The 22,455-nt window shown below is 44.0% G+C and overlaps 1 protein-coding gene across 5 annotated transcripts in view; it reads left to right on the top strand.

Moving 5' to 3' along the window:
- The window catches only part of DPF3 (double PHD fingers 3), a 259,291-nt gene that overhangs the window by 200,654 nt on the left and 36,182 nt on the right, over positions 1-22,455 (top strand). For 3 of the 5 annotated variants that reach the window (XM_077909872.1, XM_077909870.1, XM_077909877.1), the window contains one exon: positions 5,251-7,057. The exons of the other annotated variants lie outside the window; for them this stretch is intronic. In XM_077909872.1, coding sequence (XP_077765998.1) covers positions 5,251-5,546 — 296 coding nt within the window. In that variant the 3' untranslated portion in view covers positions 5,547-7,057. Of the gene's footprint in view, positions 1-5,250; positions 7,058-22,455 lie in introns of those variants that run through there. 5 annotated transcript variants of the gene reach the window in all.

Below are 22,455 nucleotides of genomic sequence, written 5' to 3'. Positions count from 1 at the left end.
TATCCCTCTCTTTTTCTCAGGTCCAATCAAAGAAGGGGGTGTTGTAATGAATACAATTTTAAAAGATAACCTTATTAAAAGCAATTTTAAAACTGAAGAGTAAACAATTGGATCCTCAAAAAGACAATTCTGATTAAAATTCTGTGCAGATTATTGCAGAGAGCTCATCTTCTAAACCATCATTTCTAGACATTCCCTCCTGACTGACACCTATTAGGAACCATGTCCTTTCTTTTTTCTTTTCTTTTCTTTTCTTTTCTTTTCTTTTCTTTTCTTTTCTTTTCTTTTCTTTTCTTTTCTTTCTTTTCTTTTCTTTTCTTTTTCTTTTTATTTTCTTTCTTTTTTTCTTTCTTTCTTTCTTTCTTTCTTTCTTTCTTTCTTTCTTTCTTTCTTTCTTTCTTTCTTTCTTTCTTTCTTTCTTTCTTTCTTTCTCTCTTACCTCAGGAGTTGCAAGAGCTATGTGAGCACTCAACACATCTATCATTTTGTTGTTGCTTTTGTTAAATACATATCACTACTCAAATTCAATATAAAAGAAATTAGAGTCATCAAGATGAAAGCAATCTGACTAGTTTCTTTTGTCCTCAGCTCAGGAAAGCACCACCCATAATGACTCAGAAGTGTCACCAAATTTTCCGAGTCTTAGCCCAAAGATGGGAGAACCAAAGATATAGAACTTTCTAAATTTGTTACAACCTTCAAATTCTCTGGGGAGAACCGTTGATGTAAAACTGATGACTGTTGTCTATCTGATGTTTTTTCCCTCCTGGAACAATCTAATCCTTTTTTTCTGTTATTGAGACAGTGTAGGGATCAGGTCCTTTATTCTGTAATAGTTGGAGTGAGAAATATGCATTTAATTTTTTAAAGGTACTTTAAAGTCAGTAATGCAATTTGCTACTGGTATTTGAGAGAGAAGGATTTAATAAAAATATGATGTTCACATCAATTGTACCCCTTTAAACCTTCCTGCTTACTTTGCATCTCTCTATGCACCTAATGGGCTACAGCCTGATATTGCCTTTATATAGCACTTGAGGGAACACAGGATCATTACTCGGGGAGAGAACTAAAAGCTGTTTGGAGGTACTCACTTCACGGTGGAATAAAATTAATTAATATTATCCCAATATGCCTCCTGTTACATCTGATGAATATGATCTTAAACTTGTACTTAAAGTTTGAACAGGCTCATGTATTAGGAATTTTTCTGCAGATTTTGGTTAGCCTTTGGAAGTGAAGTTAATTGTGTTGTGAATTTTTGGAGTGAGGCATTTTTGATCTAGCGAGTAGAAACCTGGAGTAGAAATAAAATGTTCTAGATTCTGGACTTCGTCCCTGTGTAAATTTGTTGCCATGAATATCTGCTTCAGTTTCTCTATCCCTAGTGTTTGGATGTTTCTTACCCTATCATAATATATAACCAACATTATCTCATGATGATTCTTAAAAAAAAAGTTTAGGGTAGGATAGGTATCATTTGTTCCATTTTGCTGATGAAGAAACAGATTGATCACGTTAGGTGACTGTCTAAAATTCCAGGCTCAGTAAGTGGTGTTTGGGTCTTCTAAGAATCTTTCCTCAGTCTATTTTGACTTCTCCATAGATCATATTTTGAGATTTCTTGAGTAAGATGAGTAAAGCATTTGAGGTCTTTTATTCAAGACCTCACTGGGTTGAGACATATTTGATTCTGTAAAAATGAAACCAAACAAAACCCAACCCAACCTATGATCACATTAGAATCCTGCCAAGAAGTAGCAATGTTGAAGTCCTTGTGAACTTTCCCAAGGAATTAAGGTTGAGCTTCTTACATGGGCAAGTTTTGGTGGTCATATCGGGGTGGGGGTAAGGGTGGGAGTAGTGAGGTGGCAAGGAGTGAACACTTCACATGCCCAAGAGCTTCTAACGCTGGAGAATTGAATTATATGATAGTCTTGTGCTCAATAAAAGTGATTTCTGACCATTTTCTCAAAATAACAGTACAGGAAAAACCATTCTGCTTGATTGATTTACAAAATAGCTGGGAATGATGGAAGAACGCTGTCAGAACTGAATTATTAGCTAAAAAGCATTGGCAGTTAGGTTTTCAAAGTATCTCAATACTGGCCCTCAAGCAATGACTATGGCTTAAAAATTGTTAATTTTAAAATAATTTCGGATATACAAAACACTCACACAAATAATATAAAGAATTACTATTTACTCTTTACTTAGATTCTTCAAATAATCTCAGTAAAATGATCACAATCAAGACATTAATATTGATGCAACACTTCTCAGTCTACAGACCTTATTCAGATTGTACCAGTAGTCTCACTAATAATGTCCTTTTTCTGGTCCAGGATTCATCTAGGATCACATGTAGTATTTAGTTGTCATGTCCTCTTAAAGCCCTTTAATCTAGAGTAGTTAGTTCCATAGTCTTTCTTTGTCTTTCATACCTTGATGCTAGTTAATTCCTAGGAAGCCCTTCTCCTTGGGTTTGTGTTCTGTTACCTAAGGGCTACTGTCAGGTTATGAATTTGCATAAGAGTACCATAGAAATAATGTTGCATCCTTATCAGGGCTTATGTCAGGGGGTACATGACTGATTTTCCCATAGTTGGTGACTCAGATGTGTTTGTCCTTTCAGTTCAGGTTCAGGCTAGTATGTTTATATGCTTTGGATGATAATATTTCCATTCATATATGCCTTTGTTTATTTGGCAACTAGAGGCTGAATAACCATAGCATGTATATGTCTGCTCAGCCCTGTAAAAGACAGGATAAAATTAAACACGGGACCAATGGATTTGGTATTCACTGGATTTTTGGCAATCTAGTTGGGCAGACTGGATATTAACAAGTAGTTAAAAATGTGTGAGAGCATCATGGGGTGATATGTGATTACTTTTGCTGGAGATCACAGTAGTCAGGGAGATTTTCTTGGAGGAAGCCATCCAGATCAACTAAGAGCTCTAGATCGGCTATTGCTATTTAACCTTAGGCAAGAATGTCTGTTTTCAGAGAGGATGGAGGTGGAGCTGAACAAAAGGCAAAGCTGGAGATCACAACCTGAATCATGTAAAATGGCAAAAATCACAGTGTGAAAAACATATTTAAGTATCGTTCTGTCGTGTTTTGTTCATGCCATGAGTTTAGTGCTTGTTATAACTGTAGTTCTTTCTCATCAAACAGATGATGTGTTCCTTGAGGGCAAAGATGATGTCATTCATGTCCTTTGGACAGTGCCTGACACCATTGTGCCATAATTATTTATTGAAATAAACTGAGAACTGAGCAATGTTTCTGAGCTAATTAGTGGAAGGATTTAGTGCCTCATCCCATACGTGGTGGATGCTCAATAAATACTGTGGACGGAGAGGTTGGAGAGGACATATCTGGGCATAGCATCCATTGGTCAAGTCAGAGGGAGCCCAGTTCTCCAGGAACGCATATAGTAGTGATGGGAGGTCAGGAGGGAGAAGGAGAATGTGAAGACAGGGGTAAGGGGAAGGTTGGAGATGTGTGGAAGCATGGAAAGGTAGCCTTTTTGAAGTTAACTGACGTCAGAAGACTAAGAGATAAGGGGACCTTTTCAATGGCCTGCAGTTGGCCCAGCCAGAGGAAATGAAGGAGAAAGTGGATGTTAGGAGCACAAGAGCAGGAACCAACCAGCTATTTTCTAGGTGGCTTAACTGGGGCAAAAGAAAAGTGTGTGTGTGTGCATGTCTGTTGGGGGTCAAGGATGAGAATTTGAGGAAATTGAAAGGGCATCAGGGTATGGCTATGAGACAGACTCACTCCAAGTGTGTGCAGGTGATATCTCACTGGGGGGGTTGGGGGCATTGGGAGATGCACAGAAAAATTCCTGGCAGGGAGTGGAAATTTGGGTACCTGATAAGGGAACACTCAGCAGGTACCTGTGGGAGGTCTGAACACCAACTAGCTTTACCAGTGGGGTGAAGAGTCTAGAGGCAGATGGGACAGTGAAGAGGTGAGCACTAGGGAAGAGGACTGGAGTGTGGGAAAGGGCATCAGGAAAGCAGATCTGAGAGGTCAGACAGTGAGAGCGCATGGGATGAGATGGAGGGAAGGAAATAGGAGCAGACAGAGGGAGAGGGCTTGGTGGTGGGTAGAAATGAGACTCCTCTCAGCCTCCCTTTGAAAACATAAGTAGACAGAGCCTCAGCATCTATACCAGTCCTGTACCCCTGATCAGTGAGCGAGTAATGGTTTGGATGTTAGAAGGAAAATGGAGCACGGAGGATTCAACTTGGAGTAGACTGAGCCACTCATTTGGTTTTGAACTTTGGTCCCTGCTGCCTTGCCATTTTCAAGTTGGGCCCTGCTTTTGTTTCCTCCCTCCCTTATTACCCAGCCCAACATGACCTGGGCCCTGTTTAGGGGTGCCCATCTCTGCCCTCAGGAACTGCTTCCGGGGTGAAATGTGATAGGGCTTGGTTTTATTGCTTCCTCCTTTGTGTGGAATACTCCATTCCAAAGACTAAAATAACTTAGCAGATTTCATTTCCGCTAGAAGTAAAACCTATTCCTGGTTGGTACTCATCCTGGCTAAAAGACCCACCAGGATTGAACTGCCACTAGGTTCCAAGACTAACAGTTGGGATCCCTGGGCTAGTTGAGGACTGGAATGGATCTTTGGGCTTCGTTCTCTCCCTGAGTAATTCGGACAGCCTGGAATCACTTGGGGTTGAGGGTGAGGGTGTGTGCATGAAGCCTTAGGCCAAATGGGGCATCAGTTGGGGGTGACCTGCTGTGGTCCTACACCCTAGAACTACACATTTCCACTTAGGCAATAGGCGGACAGATTGCATCGTAATGGTCCTTCTGGGGTATTTAAATAGTGAAAAGATGCAGCTTCCAAGGAGAGGGGAAAAAACCATAGATTTTGCCAGCACCTAGTTTTGCCTACTCCACCACCTAGGGACTGGAAATCCAGTCCTCGCTGCGTCCTCGCTGTTTCTTGTGTTATCCAGTTGCCCAGGCACAGCTGACCTGCCCGATTGCTGGCTGATCTCGTGCTGCTGGCGATCAAGGCACAGGAGACGCTAGCCTGGTTCTCCTTGCAGAGCCGTGATCTCATTAGCATGGCTGTAGGTAGTAGGTTCTCTTCCTTCCTTCTTTTGTTTTTCTTTTCAACTCATTTCATTTCCACCACCCCCTTAATTTTTAATCTTTCCTTTTTTAGGTAGTTGTCCTGTACTGTTGTTTTTGTTTTATCTTTCGTTGCCTTTCCCTCTGCAGTCAACTCTGTGACCTGGGGACTCCGGCATCCTACAAGCAAGCCATTTCCGAAGAAGGTGACAAGAAGCCACGTTGATTTGCGCCTCCTCCTCCTCCTCCTCCTCCTCTTCCTCTTCCCTTGCCTGGCCCCTTCCTGCGTGTGTGTTTCAGCCAACACAGGAGCCTGGATTGTGGAAAAGCCTCCAGCGCGACTCAGCTCAGCTCAGAGAAGTCTCGGGAATGGCCTAAGTTTGTGCAATAAGAAGATTTTTTTTCTTTTTAAAATTCTTCATTACATTTTCTTTAAGTGTCTGTGAGAAAGTACCCAGGTCAGACTGGAATTGCTCTACAATAGAAATAACTGAACACAAACAAACTGACGGAAAAAAAAAAAAAAAGAGTTAACTATTTTATTTATTTCAATATTTAAAAGAAAAAAGTGCTGACGTGGCACGGTATTTTTGTTTAAAGTACCTTCTACTTCAAAAGTTAAAAGCAATTTTGTGAAGACACGAAATCAAAAGAGTACTTAATGTAAAATAAAGACTGCATATTAACTCTAAGGAAAAATACCCCACATTTTTAATAAGAAAATAAAGATCAACTCTGCTCTCTCAGGCTTTTAAAAAAGCCATTCATGTATGTGCTTTAGGTATTTTTATTTCCGCGAGTTGGATGTGGTAAGTGAGGAGTCGATTGGTTTTTTTTTCCCCCTTCTTCAAAATTCTATTGAAAGTGTTGGTGATGTTATATGGTTCTGTGTTTAGACGTGACCGAAATAAATTAGCCACAAAGGCTATCAGCAGTCTCTCCACCCCTGCCCCCCATACGCCCCCCACCCCCGTAGGCAATCCCCATTTATCTGGATGTCAAGAAGCAGCTCACCTCCTGCTCGTCATGTCTGATGAGGCCTAGTTCAGAAAGGAATTCCATCTAGTGATTAACTGTATCTCTGCGAGTTCAACATTTTCGAACACAGACAGCTTTGTTTACAATAATTCAGTGAAGAAAGAGAAAAAAAAAAGGACAAGAAAATAAGCATCAGCTGAGATGATATTAATTTGGTCACCTAACAACTTCCAGAGGAGACTTGCAAAGGGAGCCTTCTGCTGAGCTGGCTTTGTGGTGGGGGCTAAGGTTCTAGTGTGTCCCCAAGGGTGAGGAAGGCCAAGCTGAACGACAGAAGCCTCAAATGCAGTGGCTCGTGGGGGTAAAGGAGAAAGGCGCGTGTTCTAACATGTCCTTTTATGGCCGTGTGGGTGGAAGTGAACGTGGTGGCCTGAGAAATGTAATTCAACACTGTCTGTGGCCTGGCGAAGGAGCTGGGCTGAGCCGCGAGGCCCCTTGGTTCTATTCCAGGTCTTCTCTGTGTCCATGCTCGTGACTTTCCCTCACTTGCCAGCAGAGTCATAATCACGAATGCACAGTCGAACGCCGAGTGTTCTCGTCAGCGAGTCTTCGAGTGTCAGAGTCACTGAAATGGGTCTGAGTTTGAGAATCTCTCTTTTGCCTTCAAAAGGGGGAGATTGGATGGGCACAGACGTCCTGCTAGCCCCTTCAGCTTTCTCATGCAAGGCCAGTCCCCCGGGTGGGGGCGGGGGGAGCTTACCAAAAGTGTCTTTGTATGATTTTGTAGCCCTTTCCTGTGACATTTTCTGATAGAAAAAGTCCCTTTTCAAAACGCTAGTAATTATAACAATAACCTACTCTCCAACCAACTCCCGCAAGTTATAATGTGTAGCATTGTGATAAAGCTTTGCATAATGTAGGGTTTGTATCAACTTTGTGTAAGTTTCTGTTAAATAAAAGTCTGTTTCCAATGCTCCTATAGCATCTCTGTAAATTTTGCTTTACCAACCTCATCCTATGTGAGTTCGACCTTCATACCGTCTTGAAAGGATGCTTCCCACTTGCATGCCCAAGGTGTGTTGAACCTCACCGTTTTTCTTAGAAGCACAGTGCAAAACTGTGGTGCCACTGGCTTGACTGACAGGTTAGTGGCTTGGGAGCTGAACAGTGCCCAGAGTTGGTGCCAGTACCTGCTCTCTGAGTCCAGAGTTACCGTTATCCACCCATCATCACCACAGCCATTGTCACCCTCTCCGGGGAGAGCCTGTTTATGTGTCCAGACTTGATACACCTGTTGAGCGTTGCCATTGTATCTGTGCCAAGAAGAGTTTGGCATAAGAACGCAAGATTTACTGTGCGCTGGGAAAAATCCGGGAGGTTAATGTTTCCATTACTTGAGCAGTGCTCTTGCTATAGGTCCCCAAGCTGCCAGTTGGCACAGCTATAAACCAGACCCTGCGATAGGTTTCTTCTTGTGTGTGGAGGTGAATACTCTTCTCCTATGGGTGCTTTCGGTCAGGTGGAACCAGACCAGCCTTTCAGGCCACGTCTTGCCCTCTAAGCATTGTCACATTGTGACATTTATTATGGGCTTATAAGTTTCTTTAGTGGTAAAAAGCCACCCTCCCCCAGCCTTAACATCCCCCCCCCCCAGCCAAAAACCTGTAGGCTTTTGTTTTCTTTTTATTTCCATAAATTATGTTACATATAATTTCCATTTTAATGTTCAGTGGCATTAAGTACATTCACACTGTTGTACAGCCATTACCTCCATCCACCTCCAGAACTTTCTCATCCTTACCAATTGAAACTCTGTGCCTATTAAATAGAACTCATTCTCTGCTCTCCTTAGCCCCTGGCAACGGCTATTCTACTTTCTGTTTCTATGTATTTAGGCTACTCTAGGTGCCTCATATAAGTGGAATCAGACAATATTTGTCCTTTTGTGACTACCATAGTTCTCTTCGCATAATGTCTTCAAGGTTTATCTATGTTGTAGCAGGTACCAGAACTTCCTTCCTTAAGGCTGAGTGATACTCCATTGCATGCATATACCACATGTTTATTTCTCCATTCATCTGTTGACAGACACTTGGTGTAAATAGTAAGTTTTTGCACATTTATTACATATCACTCACTTCCTCTGGTGACTTAAATTTGAGACACTAGGCCAAATTCAGAGGCCACCAAGGGAATTAAATATCTTCTTAGGAGGGAAGTAATTGCACCTGAAGTCTTTCTTCTAATTTATGCCCTAGAAAAGGGTACCTTGATTCTGATGGACAAATATCCTCTATGTAAAGTATGTCTTACCTCATGACTAAGGCTTTCTTTGTGGATACTGTCTTTGGGCTGCTTATAAGGATAGGATGTCTAGCATGCAGCTGTAGTATCAGTGTAAATAACTAAGGATTAGAAGGGACCCACCGGAATCTATTGTCTTTAATGGTGGCCCATGAAGGTAGGGAGGCTTTTTCAAATGATAGTGAGTTGTTGGCAAAGCATGCATATGCTCTATATCTGTAGATGGTCACTAATCAAGAGGGAGGGGAAAAGTATGCACGTGAGCCAAAGAATGAGAAAGAGAAACATCACTCTCCTCATCCATTTGGAAATATATTAGTTCACACCAAAGGTTAGCCCTGGGGTCGAAATTCCAATGCCTACAGAGCAGGTATCTTCAGTGAGTGAAGCAGGCCAGGCATGAGAAAATTAACAGTGCCAGGGAGAGGGGGCAGCCCTTGATAGTCAACTTTAGGACATGGGGAGACACTGGGCAGTGGTAGGGAGTGTATAGAGCCAGATAGCACCTGTGCTTTGAATGGGACAGCCACTACCAGCTCAAAGGACGCCCCCTGCAGGCACGTGGCTTAGGGTTCTCAAGTCCCAAGTTTTTTTAAGAGGGACCAAAAATTTAAAAATTTTGGTGAGATCTCCCCAAAATGTTGGTAGTAAATTGGAAACAAAAAATCAGTTTTGTGTGGACTAAACCAAATGTGAATGTGTATAAGACACCCTTTGATGACTTTGGGACAGTCCTCCCCAAGGGCTCTAGTCTAGGTAAGGTTAAAGTTGAGGATGGAATGCCTTGACCAAACTCCTTCACTTCACCTACCGAATTGTCTAATGGTAACCTGACTTAGAATTGTTATGTACTGGGAATGAGCCCCTGGGGTGGTCTCTGAATGGAGCAAGGTCATTATTGAGCACATTAGGGACTCAGGATGTAGCTCTAGTAGAAGACATTCCTCTATCCAATCCCCTTTCCTCTGCATGTATAGCCCCTGAGTGGGGCTATACAGTTTAAATATACAATTTTTTATTCTTTTTCTTTATTTCACTTTATTATTATTGCTGACCAGTCATCTGTTGTACCACATTCCTTTTACCCTTCTTTTCCTTTCTAAGATTTCCAAATTACTCCATGTGACCAGAACTCAATTTAAGTTTTATTGTATCTCCAAAAGAGCAAATTTAGAACTTTCTTTGATTAAGAGAAATATATATATTATATTTAATATATATATTATATTTAATATATATATAATATATATTATATATATATTATATATATATTTAAAAGTATATTAAAAATATATTTTTTAGAGAGATAGAGGGTGGGGAGGGGCAGAAGGAAAGGGAGAGAGAGAATCTTAAGCAGGTTCCATGCCCAGCACATAGCCTGATGTGGGACTTGATCTTATGACCCTGAGATCAAAATCAAGATGGACACTTAACCAACTGAGCCACCCAGGTGCTGCTGAATAAATATATATTTTACAAAGTATTTTCTGAAATGAGATGCATAGAAGATGTAAAATACTGAAAAAGAAATATTTCTGGAGAGACATACAGACATACAGATTTATAGTATATATGATATATATAATATATATATATATATATATACACTATATATATGGATTTTATTTAGAGAGACAGAGAGGGTGGGAGAGGGACAGAAGGGGAGGGAGAGGGACAAGTAGACTCCATGCAGAGTGTGGAGCCCAACCTGGAGCTGACCCCAGCACTCTGAGATCATGACCTAAGCCCAAGGATCGGATGCCCAACCAACTGAGCCACTGCATTGCCCCTATGTGAATTTATATTTTATATAAAAATATATATGTCACTCCAGAATTTTTGTTATTTAAATTTGTCTTAAGTATTTCACATCTTATATGTGTCTTATTGCAGAAGACACTACATGGGAGAACAGATTTCATGCAAAGTAGTATATACAAAAGCTAGTCACTTGGGTCAAGGTTGTTTTCCTGCTTTATTTTCTTTGGTCCAGATGAAGAAAAGGCTATTCTGAATGAGCAGTTTGTTTTCCCTTATGTTTTATAATGGAGGCTCTGTAAACTTTTCCTGTAAAGGTCCAGATAGTAAATATTTCAGGCTTTGCAGGCCAGACGTCTGTTGCTGCTACTCAGCTCTAGGGTTGTAGCATGAAAGCAGCCATAGACAATATATAAATGAATGGGCATGGCCATGTTCCTATAAAACTTTATTTATAGAAATAGGCAACTAGCTGGTGAGATTTGGTCCATGGGCCATAGTTTGCTGATCCTAAGCCAGAAATAGAGAATATTATACTATTAAACTGGGGGTTGATGGATGGTGATGATATTTAAGGCCTTTTCTAAGCATCAGGACTAAGGTGAATTTCACATCACCAGGTGAAGGGCAAGAGGTGCATTTCTTGATCAGTAATTTAAGCTGTATTGAAGGCCCATATGCAAAAATGTTTTTGAGCCAAAAAATTCCATCATGAGTTGTTAGAAAGCTATTAGGTTTTCTAGTTTTGGTGCTGACTCCAAACTACAATAGTACAGTGCCTATAAATAATCCAACCAGTCGACATGCTAGTCATACAAAATGGTGACTCTTAGAGCCATAATGACCAACATCATTCATCTTTACCAATTTAAGTATGAAAAAGGCCAACTTTAAAATAGCTGAATTCATGCAAATGGCTCCTGTGAGCTAAGTGAACATAGACCATGGTTTGCGTATGAAGTAAATAATAAAGGACATTTAGTAGAGCCCAGCTTAGGAGGTGTAGGGTTGTTGCAGTTAAAGAAATGACCTCTTTCTGATTCTCCGATGGCTGTGGGTCTCTGAAATTGCTAGTTATGAGGTGTTGAGGATGTTGCTGAGGTGCATTTCTTTCTGAGAACTCAGATGCTTTTGGTCAGATTCAGAATCAGAACACTTTTACAACAGTACCTTACATCCCTAAAGAACCGATGAATCATTGTCTTACTTAGGTGGTAATGAAGATTCCTGATACCAGACCTGCTACTGTATTCAAACATTCTTACAAGTTAGTATGGGATGATCCTGATGGGTGGCCTATGAGCTAGTCATGCTAGGTGACAGCTGCCTTGCCAATTTTACGAAGAGATGCTCTTTAGCCATTGTGAGAGGATGCTCCATTGTTTTGAGAGAATGAGTAACTTTTCAGATTTCAGGGTGTGTGTTAGTGGTGCTTATTGCTAAGTTCCCTGAGTTACTTCCAAGTTTTCTTTACAGGGTTAAGGTTTGAGATTGATATATTGAATGTCTGCTCTATCCTGTGATCATACCTGAGGTCACCCAGACGTTAGCTTTTAGGCATTGACTTGAAGGAGAAAGATTCTGTATTTTGTATTTTATATAAATATGGTGTCAGCAGGACAATCCCTTGGTTACCTGATCTTTCCTTACACCAGAATAGGAACTACTTCAGTGTAAGGTGATAACAGTGGGCATCAATGGTTTCATACCCACCTGACTGATGGAATTATGGTGACTGTGCTATTAATGATCACCTGGCAAGACATCATCATCATAACTGAGACAGACCTGGAAGTTCTAGTGGAACTCTAGCTGAAGGAGTAGCGCGCTGTTTATTTTTAAGTTAGCATGATGCCAGGCTGTGTTATATTGGGTAAATGTGCAAGTGCTGGAAAGTATTTCCCCACTTCTATTTAATATTTGACACCACTGTGTTTGAATTAGCTGAAAATAACTGGGAAAACCAAAAAATACAGAAAAGAATGTTAGCAATAATTGAAGGGATGAACAATAAAGCCCTTTAAGAAAAGGGTAAAGGATTTGGGGTTAGCTTGGGGAAGAAAATTGGCATCACTTAATAACTATCATTATGTGCATAATTGAGAAAAAGGCACTGATTTTTTTGGTCTCTAGAGAGGACAGGAGAAGTAGGGGCTTCGAACAGACTGATAAACAGTTCTTTTGACATCAAGAATTTTTGACTTACTGAAGCTCATATGACCGCACCGATAGCCAAACACTTCTGCACGGCGTTAGGGGTGAGGGCTAGAATGACCTCTCAGGGTCTCGTCAAGTTTGGCAATACTTTGAATTGTAGCTGGGGAACCTGTAAGACTTAGTGTCTGACTCACCACCAGGGAGTGGAGAGGCAAGGGGAGGATTGGTCTTATGAATGCGTATTGTGATCATTAACCAAAATTGCATTTCTACGCTTGTTCCTATTCATACCAAAGCAATGTCCCAAGGCCGAATGGGGACTTCCATTGTTTGGATAATGTGAGATGCCAGCTGGAAAGTGAATGCAGTGGCAAGAGACATTTTCCTCCAGAGAAATGTTAAGTAAGAAGCAACTGGAAAGGACAGTAAGGCCAAAAGGCCACAAGGGAAAATAGTTCTGCCGAAACTCCATCTGAGTTCTGAGTTCCATGCTGGTTCTCATCTCACTGGGCTCCACCATGTCCAACATCATCCTCGGGGCATGGATTTCGTACTTGCTCATAGGACCCGGATAGTATTCTCAACTTGATCTTGGATGAACAACTTCACTAACATTCATGGTTGTCTACTCCTCTCTCCCCAACCTAATAGGTAGTGAAAGAAAGGTCTTAAAATGATAAAGTTAATTTTATATTTCTACTTATAAAACAAATTCTGCTTGGAAAAGGCAGTGGTCAGGGTTCTTTCTACATAACTTAGAAAAGAACTCCTATAGCTTTGCTCTGTGTTTGATTTGAAGAAATAGGAAGGATTGTACTGTATTTTTAGTGTGTGAAGTCAACTTTCTGAGGACCCGAAAAATAAAAGAGATTGGGAATGGGGAATGCTCGTGTAATAAGGAGTGAAGGAGGGGTGCGATGAGTTGCTGCCATGAACACTTATGCTGAAGTTTCTCCTTGGCTGAGTTATGGGTTCAAAGAGACTGGTAGTTTGTAATCCTGAGAAGTTCTTTAGTTAAAATAGATTGTTTTCCCTCCGTAGACATCAACCTTTCCTCCGTAATTGAAAAATAGATCAATACGTTTTGACCACATACTGTTACTTTGTATAATGACCCTCCAGTTATTGGTTTGCTTTATGCTCCTGATCAATTAATCAAACATTTATTGAATGTCTTCTATGTTGCAATAGCGTGCTAGGTTTTGCAGGGCATAAGAGAGAAGCAAAGGGGAGTTGAGACAAACTTTCTGGGGGTACTTTGTATGTGCTAGTCACTGACAGGTTTCTTATAGAGGTTAGCTTGTTAAAGCTGTATATCACTCTTTTGAAGTTCAGATGTCTATTCCTATTTCACAGATATGGAAGTTGAGGCTCAGGGAGATTGAGTTGACAACCGTAGTAGTCACAGCTGGTAATGCCTGATTTTTCCAATCGAGGATTTTCTGGCTCTGACCGTCTCCACTGTGTAAGTTATCTTTTCTGTTCACAAAGAGGGGAGACAGGTGGTTAGCATATTATTCAAGACAAGACCACTTATAATTAAGTGCCAAGTTGGTACAAAATATGAGTGTCACACGAGCTGAGCAAAAGGAGTTTCCAGCACAGGTAGTAGCAGCAAGGGAGGTCTTCGTGGGACGATGAGTACATTTGGGGTGAGCAAAGAGAAGACAGGCCACTGAAAGGGGGAAATACCTGAGCAAAAGCACAGAGGTGTGAGCAGCACGGTGGAGTTGCAGCCAGAGTGAGATGAGCCTGAATGGAGTGGGGGAAGATCCTGGGCTGTGGAGGGAAGTCAGAGGAATGTGAATATCATCCACATCATGGTGGGTCCTGACCCACAACGTGGGAAACAGGAATGGGAGGAAGTCAGTGTATCCCGGGTTTTTGAGCAGAATGAATGTGATGTTTAGGATGGCTGTATGGGGACACGTATAGCCAAACTACAGTGTCATGAAGATTGGGTTCATATACTCTTCCCTACCAGGCTGCCTCTGACCCTGTCATGACTGTGGGATCCTAGCGGAGAGAATGGTCAGGATTCCTTCTAAATGACCTGTGACATAACCCCAGTGCACCTGTCTTCTGTGTGATGCTTACTCAACGGATAAAATGTTCATCTTGCTGGGTATCAAATGATTCTGTGGGCTTTTTCTACCAAGTATTATTCTGAAGCCAGAGAAACTGCTCTTTTACTACCTTCTGGTTTGTAACACATTTGAGGAGGGGTATGGGATATCCTGAAAGGCTGGTTGGCCCCAGAAAGCTTTGCATCTAAGAGATCAACTGAAATTTGGGGTCGAATCTATGATTGTCCATTTAGTGAAGTTGGAGAAAGAATTTATTTGAGAAAGTGCCCTTTAGACCTATAGGTCACTGAATGTGTAGTTGAGGAGAATCAAGGAAGGGAGGCTCAGATTCTGGTCATTGCCTTTGTTTGGGTGTGCAAGCTCCTTTTGGTATCATTGCCTGTTTGCCCGTAGCTGCTTTACATGTGGAGGAATCAAGAAGTCCCCAGATGGCAGATCCTGAGTCCTCACTTCTATGCATTTCTACCTCCTGTGCTCATGTCTCCCCACTTCATCTTGTCGGTGGGTTCTTCGCTGGCCCGCAGGGCTTACAGATGTGTAGCCATGTGTGGGGAACAGCCATTATGAGTCAAAAGAGTAGGGCCGACTTCTCCAGATGGCCTAGAATGGTTGGCACTTCCTGACATGCTAAACGATAGCCACCACACTCTCAAGGTTAGTCTCCTAGCAGCCTCGACAGGTTACTACTGTTGCACTTAGCAGATGCATGGGCCCAAACTCAGAAGGGTTATGTGACTTGGTCAAAGCTGCACTGAAGTGGCAGGCCCAGCCTAGGACTCTAGATCTTTAGTGCATTCACCTTTGCTTATTATTTGCCTGTAATGTTCAGTGGCACTTGTGTTGGCTTAGGCATACTCTCAAATGGCAGAGCTCTGGACTGAAAAGGTCATCCGACAGCCCAGAACTGAAACCCCCAATAGAGTAATATCCATCTTCCCTCTGAGAAAAGCAAAACCCATCAGATGCCAGCTTCTGGATCCACTCCTTTTCCCCCCCTGCCACCTCCACACTCCGCCCCCACTGACATTTATGCAGCACCTGGGTCTCATACAGCACGGTCTCACTAAACCCTTTCAAAGTCCCTCTTTCCTTCATCTGCCTTTAGATTGTAATGTTGATGCAGAGCTGGTACAGCCAGTGTGCTGGGGCTGAGTGTTAACTGCGTCCAGTGCAATGTTCTGTGCCTGTTTCCTGCATCCACCTACATCACCTGCATACTGGCTCGAAGTGTAACTGTGTGCCCTGCAGAAAACACCCCAGGCCTGCCTCTAATGGCACATTAGGTCTATCACAGGCAGCTCTCAGAGTTGATTTTGCCCTACAGAGGTTGAGAAGGTTGGCTTTAGAAAAGAAGTCCCTGCCTGGTGATTGGCGCAGAGAGAGATCTTCCGAGACAGCAACTTGCCCTTCCTGCTCCCTCTCCATTAATTCCAGGAAACTCTGCGGCTGGCTCTCCCCTGCCCCCATCCTCTGGTCTCTGAGCTGTGCTAATCACAGCTCATTTCTGCTGCATGCCTCATTTGGGGGAAGAGCACTCCAGGGCTCCCAAAATGTGAAGAGGGAAATTACGGATGGTTGGCCAAATGAGTCAGCCCATGGCCACCTGGGACAGCCCTCCTCCTCCCTGGAAGGCCCCTGTGCCTTGTTCCAGGGTTTACTGGGAGGATGTTTCCACTTGGGCTTTTCCTGTGGATCAGATGGGGTTTTGTATTCTAAGGGAGAGAAGAAGCACCAGGCTCCTGAAGCAGCCACACACCCACCATCACACGTTCTCTAGTCTCATCACCTCTTCTAACAGCCCTGGGATGTTGAGCCCATTTTACAGCCAAGGGAACCGAGGAAGAGAAATGGCAAGTATGACCTGCCTGAAACTAGGCAGATGCACATGTCTATCTGACTTCAAAAGCCAGTGCTCTTTCTCCTTTCTAGCCTGTGTCCAGAGAGGGGGACACTTCTGCATTTCCCCCTCTCATTTCTTAAATCAAGAGCTCTGGGCTTCTATTCACTCTTGTTTCCTTTCCCCCAACCTCCTATGTGAAACTTGCCCCTTTTTTGTAGTGGTGAGTCCTGCTGGCTCCTGGGAGAGTCCATCCTGGCTGGAAGTCCAGTTTCCCACTGGCTGGGCAGCATTGTGGGTTTAGCCAGTAGGCTAATGAATCTAGGTTTCCCAGCAAGGGCTGGCTGGGTCGTTGCAGAGAGCCAGCTGCCCTGGCCAGGCTCCCCTGTGGGATGGCTGTAGGTGTCTGAGAGCCTGTCAGGAGGGGTGCAAAGAGCTTCCTCTCAATCCCAGACAGGGTATTTTTCCTTTCCTTTGCTTATCATTACCTCATTTTAAGTCTCCAGGCATTATTTGGTTGATCTACTTCAAAAGAAATTCATTCTCCATCTTTGTAAATAAGGAATCCAACCTGGTATTAGATGCATTCCAAAGTTGTGGGATACCATTTTGGTGAGAATGTGCCATTAACCAAACAAACCAACTCACCTTTTTCTTCCATCCCCGTTTGCTTGCTTTAGTCCCATTGTCCAGAGGAATGTTTCTTAGAAGGGTCCCTTTTCTGTGAAAGCCATTAGAGCTATCCCTTCTGGAAACTTCTACATAAGAGGCTGTGGAAAAGGGAGCCAGGTGCAGGAGGGACAGTACCCAGGAATATTTTGGCCCGAGGGTTGTGATGTGCATTCATCCTTCCAGAAGGTAGGGTCAGGGAGCAGTCAACTGGTGGGGCCCCATGGACTCTTTTTTTTTTGCTGTGGTAGCTGAACAGGAGCAGGGGCAGCCCCAGGAGCAAGGCGCCATGATTCCAGACCACCTGGGTTATACTCCCGGGAGCCAATCCATGCTGTAGAAAGACTTAGGAGATCTGGATCAGCCTTCCAGCCTTGCTGCCACCTTTCCCTGTGGCCCTGGGCAGGTCACTTCACCTTTTGGGGGCTCAGTGTCCTCAGGTGTTTGGAGAAGGGGTTGGACCAGGTGATCCAAGGCTCACTCTGGTGCTGACAGTCAGAGGCTCTGAGTAGACTGAGTAAGGACCCTATGACCGAGCTAGCTTGTCTGAGAATCTGCTTTGCATTTTAACTGTGGCTTTTTGGAAGTCAAGTTTTTCAGCCACGGGGGTCACTGCAGTGGTGGAAGTTCCAGGCACTGTTCCAGGGGTTTCTGAAAGAGAGATGGCAGTTTATATCTTGCCCTGCCCCCCATTACTGGTTATGCTGTTGGAGCAGGGTCCTCCTGTGTCCTCTCTGTCTGTCGATGCCTGTGAATCCCCACCAGCCCAGATCCATCCACCTCCTTCCCTGCTTGGAGAGGCAAATGGAGACCTGACTGGGTTGGGTTAGACCAGGCATCTTCTGTGTGGCTCCTGGGACACCCGTGGGGGGTGTGCACCTGCAGAGAAGCATTGATGTTGCCCAGCTCTGGCTTTCCAGAGGGCAGGCTCCATTGTCCCACAGGCTGGGCCCATCTCACATGAGGCATTGGCCCTGACTGCCACTCTGTCCTAGGCTGTTGGGTGCAGAGAAGAGGCCTCAGAGTGGATCTGACAGAGGAGGAAACAGACATAGAAGAGTCACTGTCAGGATGTCAGGGCTCTCTCAGGGCTGTGTAGGTCTAAGGCTCTGGAAGCCTCTTCCTTGGGCCTCTTCCTCCAGCTACCGCCTCTATCCAGGCTCTGTTCTTTCCCTTTTGGATTTAGGGAGCTAATTAGTTTCTTTGCCTCTAAGCTCTTATAGTTCCTCAACTTTAGCTCTGGGACGGCCAGGTTTGGAGGTGGCCTTGACCTGATTTTGCCCTGGGGTGATACAGGAGTGCCTTTAATCCAGGATTCTGGATTAGCTGTGGGGACTGGAAAGACAAATTCCCCCAAATCTTCACAGCACCCTGCTGACTCCTCAGATTCCCCTCACACTCTCCAGCCTGGAATGTGGACAGGGGATAGGGGTCGTGGAAAGGAAGGGAGGACCTTAGTGCAGGAGGGCAGCCCTCTGACTGGGGAAGCCACTGGATGGTCAGAGCCCATTGCTCCCCAGCAGGTGGCCAATTGGCCCCTCAGCCTCCTTGTGTCAGGAGAAGGGTCTCTCTCCACGGTCTGTTTCCTGTGGCTGAGTGGAATGGTAGTTGCCTGCACAGATGTTGGGATAAGATGTGGCTGTGCATCCTGCCTCTGCTAACCCTTGGCTAGGACATCTTGAGTAGATTACTTCCCTATTCTGAGCTTTAGCTTCTATAAAATGGGGACAATGACACCTGGGTCATAGGTTGTTTCAAGCATTAAATGAGGACGTGTGTTTGAAGTGTCTAGCATGCAGGAACTGTTAGTAGTAATAGTGCCAAATACTCTTCTAGGAAGGATTCAGAGAATTGAATTTTTACATCTTTTTAAGAATTCAGCCAGAATTCTGGCTATGTCTCCTGAATAAGAACCCAAATCTCTTTTCTGGGTTCTTATTTTCATTCTCTTGCCCATTCCTTCTAGTTTCCTTCTTTGTCTCTCGTCTCCCTCCCCGCCCCATGTCCTACCCCCAGATTTACTAATTCTTCCTCTTCTCACTTTATCTTTCCTCTCTGTTCTCATAATTTCTGGAACCTGTGATCACCTATTTCTTTACTTATTCATGATCCCAGATGCACCTTGGGAGTTCTGAAAGCTGGTGCCACAAGCTTTTCTGCTTGCTATGAGTTCTACCTCCCAGCTCCATGAAGGTACTACAGCCCCCCAACTGCAGGCTCCCCTTCTGGTTTCAGGGTCTCTACCACTCCTTGAGATGGGGATTTTCCCACAGTGATCCTTTGCCATCTTGGATCTTTCTTAGTTTTAGTCTTCGGATTCCCAACCACCATGGCAGGTGGATGTATGAGTCTGGAACTCAGGGCACAGGTCCATGCTGGGGAGGTCAATTTGCAAGTTACAAGTGTGTAGATGGTATTTGGGGGAAGTGAGTTTAACTAGATAAAAAGAAGAGTCTAGAGTCAGAGAGAGGAGGGGATTCCAGCAAAGGAGATCAATAAGGGGCAGCTGGGGAGATGGGAGATGTGCATAAGATACAGAAAGGGGATGGAGGGCACTGGCCCTTTTGAGGAGTCAGGCTGAAAAGATGAGCAGAAAATTGAGTCCTTGATGGAGGGGAGGCTCAGTCGGGAAGGATCTTTTTGAAAGACTGGGGCTCTTACGATGTGTTTGTATGCCAGCAGAACTATTGACTAGAGAGAGAAATTGATGCCAGAGGAAAGAACAGCAGGAACAGAGCTCTCAGGGAGGTGTGAGAGGTTGGGATCCTGGCACAACTGGAGGATTAGCCTTGGGTAGGAGCTGGGAGAGTTTGTTTCTGGTAATAGGAGGGGCATAGGTACAGGGAGCTGGGGGGATGTGCATGGAGAAGATGAGATCATTTTATTCTGATCACTAATGTATTTTTTCAACTAGTAAGGAGAGTGTGAGGAAGCAATGCAAACTATGGGAGTCTGGAAAAAATGAAGAGGTGTGGGAGAGTGGTTTGATCAGAGAGATATGGGGGTACTGCCAAGATCTGTGGTCACCATTTCAATGAAGGCTGGTCAGCACAGTGGCTTGGGTGTAGGCACAGAGCAGGTGAGGATTGGGCTTAACTGAAATTGGGGTAAGTAGGAAAGAGAGAGGGGGTCAGCAGATATATGCAGAGGTAGCACTTCAAGGATGAATGTGGAGTCTCTGGATACAGGTGTGCAAGAAGCAATGCGGGGAGGACAGGGCGTGGTAAGGAGTAGCGGTTGGAGCTTCTGATGAGACGAAAGTGCTGGCACACTCAGTGAGTAAGGACCAGCCTGGCTCTGACGAGCTGTCCCCTTCTGATTTGGGCTTAGGTATTTTCCTCTTAAAATGGCTAAATAGACACTAAAATAGAAAATGGTGGAAAGCAATGCTCGTTCTGGGGCTAATTCATTCATCATTGAAAGAGTGCAATTTAATTAGGCTGCAAAGATATTCAATGATTTGGAACAACACAATGGAAATGCCACCTTAACTCTTTCTTACCCCGTCAGCTCAGTCCCACTAACACTGGGGTGGGCACTTGGGTTTGTTCTTATTGACACAAAGGAAATACTCTGAATGCTTTGTTGTCTAAAGGACCTTATCTTGGGGAGAGAGCATATGTTGCCTGTTGGAGGCCCCAGAGAGGAAGTGAGGGCCTCCTGTTTATGCACAGGACTCAGGGGTCTCTGGCACACAAAACTGCTATCAGGAAGATATAGCTTATGTCTGGACAATGGCCAATATGAATTGATGTCTTTTGCATCCAACAATCACAGGACCGTCTGAAACACTTAAGAGTATGTCCACAGTAGGCTACGAGGTTGAGAGAAATGCAGAACTTCTGGGAATGAGAATAGAGGCTGTTGGTTGGTGCCAAAACAAAGCAGAAGAGTGGTAAAACCTTGCCTTTTTTTTTTTTTTTAAAGTGTTTTCCAGTTTAAGAAAGCAGTAGCACACACCTCATTGCTGTGATCCTCACAATAGAAGGATGAGGTGGGCAGGAAATGTTGACCAAGGTGGACTCAGGGTCAGAGTAGCTGGTAGACTTGCCTGTGGTCCCATATACCAGCATCATGGTGCAGTTTGCTGATATGTAGGATCCCTGAGGAGAGCCTAGGAGGCAGGGGGTCCCAAGGACCCAAGTGTGGCCCAAGGACCCCTGCCCCTGTCAGGATCTGCATCTCCCCTGGTGCTTCTTATGGGCTCTAAAGTTGGAAAGCCACAGGATCACCAGAATGGCACTGCTTTGGTATGGGGAAATGGGAAGACCAACGACTGATATTTTCTCTCTGAGGTCCTTGTGCTACATAGGAAAAGGAGAACTGCCCCCTCAAGGCAAGGAGAGTGAGAGAGGTGCGAGTGCTTGGAAGGGGTTGGGAGGTTAGGTACAGCACACGGCAGTTGATAGGAACTGGATCAAGGGAGCCTGATTTGACCAGCCCACATGGGGCCTCGGCTGCAAAGCAACATTACACTTGCCATAAGTGTTCCAGCCTTGGAGCTCTGCCTCTGACCGTGGCTGGGAGGGCCTTCTACATCCTCCCTGATGTCACTCAAAAGTGGCATAGTGTGAGTGCCGAGAGTATGCGCTGGCTGTGGTCCAGCAGTCCCCCAGCCTCCTGGCACTTAGGTTTCCTTGTCTGCATTGGTCTTTACAGAAGTGGGGCTGGCCTTGAAGGATGAATAGAAGTTCCAAGGGTAGGCAAAAGGTGGAAGTGGTATTTCATTGATTCTTTTATTTGAATATGAATTGACAGTTTCTCTCATTCGATGAGAGTTGTGTTGGTGGAGAGCTGGGGAGGGAAGTCAGATTAGAGAGAATGAAGACTCAGTGGGTATCCCAGAAAGAGGAGTAGATTTCGGGCAGTGCATCTCAAAATTCACTGTGCACACGAGTCACCTGGGGATCTTGTTATAATACAGATTTAGGTTCATAGGTCAAGAGTGGGCGTTTCTAACAAGCTCCCAGGTAATGCTCAGGCTGCTAGTTCATGGACCACACTTTATGTAGCTCGAGTATAGACCATCTGCTTGACAGGTTTGGCTATGAATGGGAGCTGAGGGATAGGACAGAGAGACCTTTGTGTGCAAAAGTGTGAAGTGCAAAATGAGCGGGTTTTAGGGGGGTGGGGTGGGGTGGGGAGTGAGAGGAATTTGGCAGGTGCTTTTCCGTGTGGCTGTAGTGGTAGTTGGGTCAGTGGTCATGAAAGAAGATGAATCTAAAAAAGGCAGTTGTGACCAGACAGCAAAGAGGCTTGTAATGCTAAGGAGCTTACTTCTGACCGCGGGCAATGAGAGACAGAGGAATTACTTAACGAGGGGTGGGTTGATACCTCATAACTGCTGGAGTAGTTTTTACAAATATTAACTACTATTTAAAAAAAATCTCTTTAGAAAGAGTCCTTAAGATCATTTTCTATGAAAACAGAAGTATGTGACTGTGGGAATACCATCTTTTAGTCCAACCACAAAACTGTTGGGTGAGTGATCCTAGTTATTTGGATAGGGTCTTTGACTCACAGAAAGGGAAACAGGAGTTTGACTGCTTAAGGTTTGAATCCTTA

This window comes from Canis aureus, chromosome 9 (genome assembly GCF_053574225.1).
Source record: "Canis aureus isolate CA01 chromosome 9, VMU_Caureus_v.1.0, whole genome shotgun sequence".
Taxonomy (NCBI): domain Eukaryota; kingdom Metazoa; phylum Chordata; class Mammalia; order Carnivora; family Canidae; genus Canis; species Canis aureus.
Note: the sequence above shows the minus strand (reverse complement) of the source record. Positions and strands in the feature narration are given on the sequence as shown.